This window comes from Papio anubis, chromosome X (assembly GCF_008728515.1).
Source record: "Papio anubis isolate 15944 chromosome X, Panubis1.0, whole genome shotgun sequence".
Lineage (NCBI taxonomy): Eukaryota > Metazoa > Chordata > Mammalia > Primates > Cercopithecidae > Papio > Papio anubis.
In genome coordinates this window covers 2,725,784-2,735,517 of record NC_044996.1, presented here as the reverse complement: position 1 = coordinate 2,735,517, position 9,734 = coordinate 2,725,784, and the positions used below count along the sequence as shown (strand labels likewise).

Genomic DNA, 9,734 nt, shown 5'->3' with positions numbered 1-9,734 from the left:
GGTGAATTTAGCAGAAGAAGTAATACAGCTTTTTCATAATATTTCATATTGGGTAATGAGACCCTTGAGTCAATCAAAGCTATGTTTTCACACGAGTTTCACTTCGGATCATTGTAATACATTTCTTACTCTAGGGGTACCTTTCTTCCATCTTATTATAGTGGTTGTTAAGAAGCGGAAAGTAATGGTGGCATGAGATTGGGGGTGAAAGTCAAAAATATAGTACTGCCTGTGTTAGGCAAAGAGTGACCAAAGAAAGTTCTGCAGACCAAGTACAATTCAGAAAGGGTTTAATAAACAGCAGCTAAACATTGCACCAAAGCATTTGGAAACAAAATTTCTATAGAGAGGCAAAGATCAGGCTTCCATTCTAAGTTCCTTAAGACAATCATTAACAGCCCCGCCCTCCCACCACCCCCCCCATATCCCCACATATCCACAAGACTACACTCTTCTAGTCATGAATTTACCTACAGACACACTCTTAGGAATAATGGGACTGGCATGCATTATCCCAGCAATGGCAAGGAAGCAGGGGATGGGGAAAAGATGGATGAAAAGGCAACCAGCAGCTAATGATACACCCCTTAGGAGCTTTGTTCAGCAGGTAGGCAGGGAGAATCTGCTTGTGGTGCCCTCGTAACTTTACCCTGGGCTTCTAGGATACTCTGGACTAGTGCAGGTATTCAGAGCCAAAGTGGCTGGGGCTATCATCATAAACAGTCTCATTCTCTTGGGCTGAGACTATTAAAAGTGATCTTCTTGGGTGACACGTTGTGACTTTCTAAAAACCTTTTTGGTGCCCAACCAAGTTCCACTAATGACCCAGAAGGCCCGCTGAGATCGTGCTGATTCTGAGGTCACGGTGGACCTGGCTTCTCAGCCCTTTATTTTGGCCTTTGGAAAGGGGCACATGATAGCTCTTAACTTGTAAGGAGCCTAGGCAAATCATTCAGACTTCTGGGATTCAGTTTATCTACCTTATAAAAATTGCATATTTACACCTGTGTCTTTTACTTACGTTAAGATTAAGAACAAATGGCCTCTAAATAATATATTATAAAATTGTCAATAAAGTTAATGATCTAGTTGACTCAATATTGACTAGAGATATTTATTTTTATGAATTTCCAATTCACCCTTCATAGAATCGGCATCAACAGAGGACCAGAGGTTCCCGATATGGTGGGACAAAAATGCCTGGGCCAGGGTGTGGAATGTGGAGTGTACGGAAGGAAGAATTTGATTTTCATCTGCCAGTAGCCCTCTCTTTTGAGCTAGACTTCAATCCTCAACTACCATCCACTCCAAATCTCTTGCCCAATCCAGTATAGGCTAGTTGCCTTGGCAGGGAGATGACTTTTATATCTCTCCCATATTTAAAAAAAGTGGTTTTTTGTTTGTTTGTTTGTTTGTTTTTTGTTTTTAATCTAGATCACTTTGTTTCTATCTGCAACTTTTTTATTTAAATAAAAAATACTTGATCATTTTTTTCCTGGAAAGTTTACAGGTGGTAATGAGTCCAAATTAAGTAGTGCTCAGTTGGCTACAAGGGTGTCAAAGGCAGTGGGGGAAGATCTTCTGGAGGAGAGATGTACCAAGGAGGGGACTATTTTCCTGAGGGGCTGGACATGGCAGGGCACCAACCATCTTGGTGCCAGGCTGGCATAGCTAGTTCTATTTATTTTGGCCATACATGGTAGACGGTGGTTGGTACCAATTGTCCCCACTGATTTCCAAACTAAGAAATGGGTTGGGGGTATAGAATTGACTCCCAACTTTGCTATCAGTACTTATGCCTAGTAGGCCTTGCTGAAGGCAGGGGAGGTGGCACACAGGATCACATGGTATGGCCCAACCTGGCTGCCTAGTAAGTTAGAATCATCTGATCTAGATGGCCAGTCAACAATTCTCCTTGTTCTGGGCCTCTCAAACAGCCAAGGCTTCCACTATAGAGAGTAGAATCTCTTGTTCTTTTTGCAGTGGGCAGAGTGCAATAAAATACATGCAGTGCCCTCAGCTAGGGGAGACTGGCAGACTAAAATGAGCAACTGGACAAATGGCAGTGTTTGGCTTTGATGGGGTTATACTGAGCAATATTGGAGGGACAAGTAATTTTTCTGTAGTTTCTTTTTCATAGAGATTCATAAATATGAATTGAGAGTCACAGCTTGGTAGAGGGGTAAAAAGAAGAATCCTGAAATACATGAAGGGGAGCCCCGGGGTTTGGGTGCCTGGATGCTTCACAGGGTATACAGTGCTCTGGTTGCTGCACTGCCACCACTATCTACTGTTTGCGGATCATGCCCTTGATAGCTGACTCTCGGTTGACATACGTGGCCCAGTAGACCAGATTGAATATGGCAAAGAGCACAGGAAAGATGATGCGGGAAATTTTGTCAACCTTGCTGACACTGTTGTAGGTCTTGGTCTCAGTTGGGCTGTCCTGCACGTAGGTGGCCTTGGGTGAAGCAATGATTGTTGGGGTTGAGGAGGCACTGGGAGCAGCGCCCTTGGAGATGGTGGAAAATTCAGTGTCCTTGGCCAGGTTGATGGGATAGGTGGTTCCCACGATGTTGAAGGTGGTGCTGGTTTTCTTTGCTGGGGCTGCTGGTGTTTTCTTCTAGAGGCCGGGAAAAAGGGGGAGAAAGGGAGAAAAAAACAAAGCTAATTAATTCATTACACAGAGAACCTTCAGAGGCTACAGGGAGGAGGAGCCATGAGGGAAGTTAAGAAACAGGGGCCATGTAGCCAATAGCACTAGTAGCCAGGTTTGTGTCAAGGAATAACTGAAGATGTGTATGAAAACAGGAAATGTGGATCACCCTGGGTTACTAGCTATGTCGCTTTGGCCAAGTCACTTTTCCTCTTCATGTCTCAGTTTCTTCATCTGTAAAATGAGGATCAAAATAATTTTCAGGATTGTTTAGAGGATCAGATGAGAGAATGGAGCTAGAAATTGCCAATAAACTGTGGAACGTTTGTTACATGTAGAATCTTATATATCATGTAATTTGATCCTCAGAGCAACCCCTATGAGGTAGGTGGATGAGATTACTCTCATTTGACAGATGAGAAAACAGCCTCAGACAAAATGGCAGAGCCTAACTTGCAATCTGGTAAGAGATTTTTATCCAGGGCTGCACTGTGCTGCTTTCTATAGGCCCCAGACACTTTTTAGTTACCCGAGGATTAACTCCAAAAGGCCGTGACCATCAAGTGACACATCTCCTGTGAGGAAGAGAGCTTGGTGAGTCTGAAAAGTCATTTTGTCATAAAGACAATATATACCATGGCATGTTGACATGCACCATTACAACAACATTACAACCCTTCATACAGTGTAACTGTTCAGCAAGCTCAGGAGCAGGCCAAGGCTTTCCACCTAGCTATGTAAAAGACTCTCTGACATAACAAAGGCAGAGATAGATGGGGAGCTGCTATGTCACTGCCCTTTGTGCTTATTTTTTAAGAGTGAAAGAAACTCAAACACCCAGTGGGAAGAAAGCACACCCACCCACATGCCAATTTGCTCTCATATACAGTATGAACTTGTGTATACAGAGAGCCTCACTGGGCCTCCCCTGGTGCAGAAGAGAGAAGAGGAGACAACGCTTAGGCCTGGATACGAATTGAGAAGCTGAAGAACAGGAGGGGCCAGGGGAGGAGGCCAGCCCCAACCCCATGCCAAATGCGGTGGCCTAGCTCATGGTCTATAGATGGTTTGCTGCCTCATTCCTCACTCTGGCCTTTTCTTCTTTCCATCCCAGTTTGCTCTAGGGAAAAGTGGGTATAGATGAGCTTCAGAAATGCCCTAATTTCACACACCTCATGAGTCCATCCTTGATGTTACTTTGCTTCCCATAACCCAGGCTTCACTTCTTTATTCCTTCACTTCCTACTTGCTTTCTTTGTGTGTTCCTCTATTTCCATCCTCTCTTGCTGACCCCTTGTCTCCTAATCTCTTCATATACCCTTTCTTCTTAACTTCAGAGTCCCCATCATTCTTATTTTTTCTCCTTTATACCTAACTGCCATTTACTATTGTGATCCTAATAACTTTTCCCCAATATTTACTGAATGCTTACTGGGCCAAGGACTATGCTAGGTACTTAGAGATAAATGGAAAGGGTAAAACATGAGTCCCTGTCTTCCAGGAGCTCACACTCGGGTGTGGGAGAAAGCCTTTTAAGCACATCATTGCCATTGAATGTGATCAGACTTCTCAAAGATCTGCACCAAGTGCTATGGGAATTCGGTCAAAGGAGGGACAAAGTACCTGCTGGCATTGGAAAAGGTGGCTCAGAGAAGGCAATGAAGTTTATGGTCTGGGTCACAAAAGATGAGCAGGAGCTCATCAGATGAGCATGTGGCAAAGGCCAGTACATAAGCCAAGGCCATTTTATTTATTTATTTTAGAGACATGGGTCTTGCTCTGTCACCTGGGCTGGTGAGCCTTGGTGTGAACAGAGTTCACTACAGTCTTGAACTCCTGGGCTCAAGTGATTCTCCTGCCTCAGGCTCCTGAGTAGCTGGGACTACAGGCATGTGCCACCATGCCCAGTTAATTTTTTTCTTTTTTACTTTAGAGATGACATCTCACTATGTTGCCCAGGCTGGTCTTGTAATCCTGGCTTCAGGTGATCCTCCCACCTTGGCTTCCAAAAGCACTGGGATTACATGTGCAAGCCACTACACCTGGCCAAGGGCACTGTTTTTTGAGTTGACAAGAAGTTTACCATAGCTGGGCCACAGTGTGCATGGCAAAGAGTTGCAGAAACTGAGGCTGTGTAAAACAGGCAGCAGCAAGTCCTTGAAAGGCCTTATATGCTATGCTCTCTTGCTCTGTCTGCTTATTTTGGCCTCAGTGTTTTCAGTCATGGAGGGGAAATGCGACAGATGAGAGGATGTTGGTTTACGTAAATTGAACAGTCTAACTAATAGGATATTTGAAAGCAATATTATTTCTCCTTGGGGATTGCAATCACATTGTTACAAGTGGAAGGGGGACAGAACTCTAAGGTTTCTAAAAACCTTGTAAATTATTTAAATACTACATGGGACTCATTTATAATTAGCAAATTCATTGTGTGAATAGAGTCCTGCTGCTAAATGTCTTTGCTATTAAATAAAAGGGTGCTTTACTTGTTTGCCAACTTGCTCATTAATTTGCTTAGTAAACTCTTTTCTCATGGGTAGACCAAAAATTATAGAAAAGAAAGAAAAGACAAAAGAAAGGAAAGAAAATATTGCCCTGACTTTTCTAGAAGCTTTTACATATGTCATTCCACTTAGCCGTCTTATAAACTGGCTATGACCAAGTCTCTGAAACAATGATTCTGAACAATGAATACTTTTTTTTTAGCTCCATAAGCACTTTATGTTCTATAGAGGGGGAGAAGTAGCAATCAAGTTAATCACAGATTTTTTAAGTAGTAAGGGAAAATTACCTTTTAATTTCTTCCACCATTTTCAACATGACACATTTTAATCAGCCACTACAATTTTTTACCTAAATCATTAAAGAAGGAAATCAAAGCAAAATTTGAGTTTCAAGAAAATAGGAAAACAAGCCATAGATTAATGGTAATATTTACCCATTTCTACACCTAGTTTTCCAGTAATTCTCCTTGATATATACAGACTGAGATGACTTAACTTTGACCGAATTGTCATTCTATTCCTATCCCTTAGCCAAGTATCTGGCTCTTAGGCAAATGATGGATATTTACTGAATGAAAAAATACCCACTATTGAAGATTATCAGTATGACTTCTTGTTTGTTTCCCCTGAGTCTTGACCTTTGATGCATAGACAGCATGTCTCCAAAGTTCAGCCTAGGGCAATTTCCTAACCAAAAAGTGGAAATTGACTTCTCCAAATTTCGCAAGGAGTTTGAATCCAGAACAAGAACGCCTTTACTTCTAAAAATCTAGTGGGTTTGTGATGAGGCAATGAAAACTTTTATAGAGAAATTCATGTCCCACTCAAGTCTTCCTCCGATGATACTTCTGTCAATTGTCTCTAAAGGTGAAACTCAACTAGAACCTCAGAGTATATACTTACATGGTCCAGTGCCTCTGTGTCAACCCCCTTGCAGGTGCTCAGCTTTTCTGAGCCCATGGGGCAGAAGTGGAGCAAAGCAATGGAATATATGCTATGTGGGATTCACAGATGAATAAAACCAGCAACAAAAACCCAAACAACTCAATTTAAAATGGGGCAATTTAAAAATGGGCAAAGGACTTGAGTAGACATATCTCCAAAAAAGATTTACAAATGGCCAAAAATCACATGAAAATATGCTAAACATCACTAATCAGAAATGCAAATCAAAGCCATGAGACCCCACCTCACATTATGATGGGTACTACCAAAAAACCCCAGAAAATATCAAGTGTTGGCAAGGATATGGAGAAATTGAAACCCTTGTGCACTATTGGGAATGTAAAATGGTGCAACCACTATGGAAAATGTTGTGATGGGTCCTCAAAAACTTACAAATAGAATCACTATATGATTCAGCTGTTCCACTTCTGAGTATATATCCCCAAATTATAAGCAGGGTCTCAAAGAGATATTTGCATACCCATGTTCATAGCTTCATTACTCCCAATAGACAAATGGTGGAAGCAATCCAAGTGTCCATTGAGAGAACAATAAACAAAATGTGATATACACACACAATGAATTCATTCCATTCACAATTATTCAACCTCACAAAGGAAGGAAATTCTGATACATACTACAACAGACATGAATCTTGAGGTTGCTAAATGAAATAAGCCAGTCACAAAAGGATAATTGTTATGTGATTTCACTTCTATGACATATCTAGAGTAGCAAATTCATAGAGACAGAAAGCATAATGGTGGTTGCCAGGGGCTAGGGCAGAAAGGAATGGGGAGTTGTTGTTTAATGAATACAGATTTCCAGTTTTGCAAGATGAAAAGGGTTCAGGAGACTGCATAGCAATGTGAATGTATTTAATGGGACTGAACTACACAATTCAAATTGGTTAAGGGTATATATATTTACCATTATGTGTATACACACACACACACACACACACACACACACGATAAATCAGAGACCCTACCCTCAGGAAATCTACTTTAATGAGGAAGGTTAATTAAAATAAGAGAGAATTAAAATATAAGGGGGAAGGCACAAATTAGAAACATTCAGAGGGGCATAAATAACGAATCAAGGGAGTTCAAGAGAAGAAAGAATTTGGAAAGGTCAAGTAAGTCAATGGAAAGGAGAGAAAATGCAGATGAAAGAAAAATAATCACTTGTACCACCTTCCTGAAAAGGCGGGGGGAGGGGGTTATCTAGAGCATAAGTGTGGAATTTCCCAGGTCTAGATCACAGCTGAGAAGGAAAGAGTGGATGAGATTAGATACCATCTATATTTTGGTGGAGAGAAAGGAGCCCAGTAGGTTGAGGGAAATCTCATACAATGGCTTCTACATTCCCCATGAGGAAGGTAAAATAAATAGTAAAGATTTAAACTAGAGTATATGTATAGATGTGTGTGTGTGTGTGTGTGTGTGTGTGTGTGTGTGTGTGTATGTTTTGTTTTGTTTTGTTTTGTTTTGAGATGGAATTTCGCTCTTGTTGACCAGGCTGGAGTGCAATGGCGTGATCTTGGCTCACTGCAATCTCTGCCTCCCGGGTTCAAGCAATTCTCTTTCCTCAGCCTCCTGAGTAGCTGGGATTACAGGCATGTGCCACCACCCCCAGCCCAATCCCTGGCTAATTTTGTATTTTTAGTAGAGAAGGGGGTTTCTCCATTTGGTCAGGCTGGTCTTGAACTCCTGACCTCAGGTGTTTTTTTCTGAATCTGTACTCAATTCTTGGCTTGCCAAAGTGCTGGGATTACAGGCATGAGCCACCGCGCCTGGCTGATTTAAACCAGATTTTGTAGGATAAAGAAGACAGAACTAATTAGGGACAGAGAGTAACTGCAGGCATAGGTTGAAGGAACAGCAGAATTCAAAAATACACTCATTAATGTCACCAACCCATCAATAGCAATGGATTTTTTTTTTTTTCAGAGAGAAATAGAGGACTTGGATTGAAGTGACTAGGGAGGTCAAGAGTGCTGGTGAGTGACTGCAGTGATACACTACGGTACCTATGCTGAATAGAGAAGCAAGGAAAACATAGGAAATCATCCATTTATTTAATATTTTCTGTGTCTACAATGTGACAGGTTCTGTGCTAGGTGGTTGGGGTGCAGGAATAAGTGGTAAAACACAGCTCCTGCCCTAAAGGAGTTCACATTCCAGTGAGGGGGAGGGAGGACATGTAATAAACATAGAAGCAAACAAATACATAAAGCAATGTAATGTCAGGAGGTGAGAATTATCATGGAAGCACATAAAGCAGGGCAGTGAAGAAAAAAATGATGAATGCTAGTGAGAGAAGGTCTGCCTGAGAAGGTAAGTAGAGACCTGAACAAAATAAGAAAGCAAGTTGTGAAAAGATCTCAACAATAAACATTTCATAAAGAATGGTAATGACAAAGTACCTGGGCTTGGAATGAAAGTGATTCGTCAAGAATCATCAAGGAGGCTGGGCGTGGTGGCTCATGCCTGTAATCCAGGCACTTTGGGAGGCTGGGGCGGGCAGATCATGAGATCAGATCGAGACCATCCTGGCTAACACGGTGAAACCCCATCTCTACTAAAAATACAAAAAAATTAGACGAGCACGGTGGTACATGCCTATAGTCCCAGCTGCTCAGGAGGCTGAGGCAGGAGAATCGCTTGAACCCAGGAGATGGAGGTTGCAGTGAGCAGAGGTTGTGCCACTGTACTCCAGCCAGGGTGACAGAGTGAGTCTCCATCTCATAAATAAATAAATAATAAACAAACAAACAAATAAATAAATAAATAAAAAGAATCATCAAGGAGGCCACTATGGGATGAGTGAGTGGAGTGAATGAAAATTCAAAAAAGATGCTAAAAGGTACCATCATAGATCTAAGGACAAGATCCTGGAAGGTTTTGAGCACCATGGTAAGAATAATGGAATTTGATCTAAATGTAGTGGGAAGCCATTAAAATATTTGGAGCAGAATTTTTATAATTTGCTATTTTAATTGATCTTCCCTACTGTTGGGCAGAGAACAGATTTGTAGCCATGAAAGTAGAGGACTAAAATTAGGATGTTAGTCCTAATGAGGTTAGTGAGAGGTGTGGTGTGTTGAATGTTAGATATGGAGAAAAGTAGACAGATTCAAGTTATATTGTGAATGTAGAGGAGTCAGGACTTGCTGATGAGTTAGGTTTGGATTTTCTGAGAGCAGAGTGGGGGGCAGGTGAGAAAAACAAAAGAATTAAGAATGGATTCCAGGTTTTTTACCTGAGCGTCTGGAAGAATAGTGACATTATTGGCTGTGCTGGGAAGACTTGAAGAAGAGCAGGTTTAGGGGGAAGAGGAGGAGTTGTGTTTGGATATAAGAATTACATTTTTATCAGACATCCCAATAGGAATGTAATCCTAATAGAGACGTACACAGTTACATATATCAGTCTGCAGCTCAGGGGAAAGGTCTGGTCTAGAGATACATATTTGGGAGTTGTTCGCCTCTAGATGGCCATTGATTCAATGTCTTGGGATTGAATGAGGTCACTTGAGAAGTGAGTACAGAATCAGAAAATAAAAAAGAGATCTGACTGCTGACTGGTCTGCAGATCTGACTGATCTGCCCTGAAATGCTCTAA

General features: G+C 41.5%; 1 protein-coding gene across 1 annotated transcript in view; it reads right to left on the bottom strand.

Annotated features, from left to right (window-relative positions):
• Nucleotides 1-273: 273 nt before the first annotated feature.
• Nucleotides 274-9,734, bottom strand: part of LOC100997111 (gamma-aminobutyric acid receptor subunit alpha-3) — a 92,779-nt gene continuing 83,318 nt past the window's right edge. Inside the window, exon 6 of the mRNA XM_031660818.1 lies at nt 274-2,623. Within this exon, the coding sequence (XP_031516678.1) occupies nt 2,288-2,623 (336 nt within the window). The 3' untranslated portion in view covers nt 274-2,287. The remainder of the gene's footprint in view (nt 2,624-9,734) is intronic.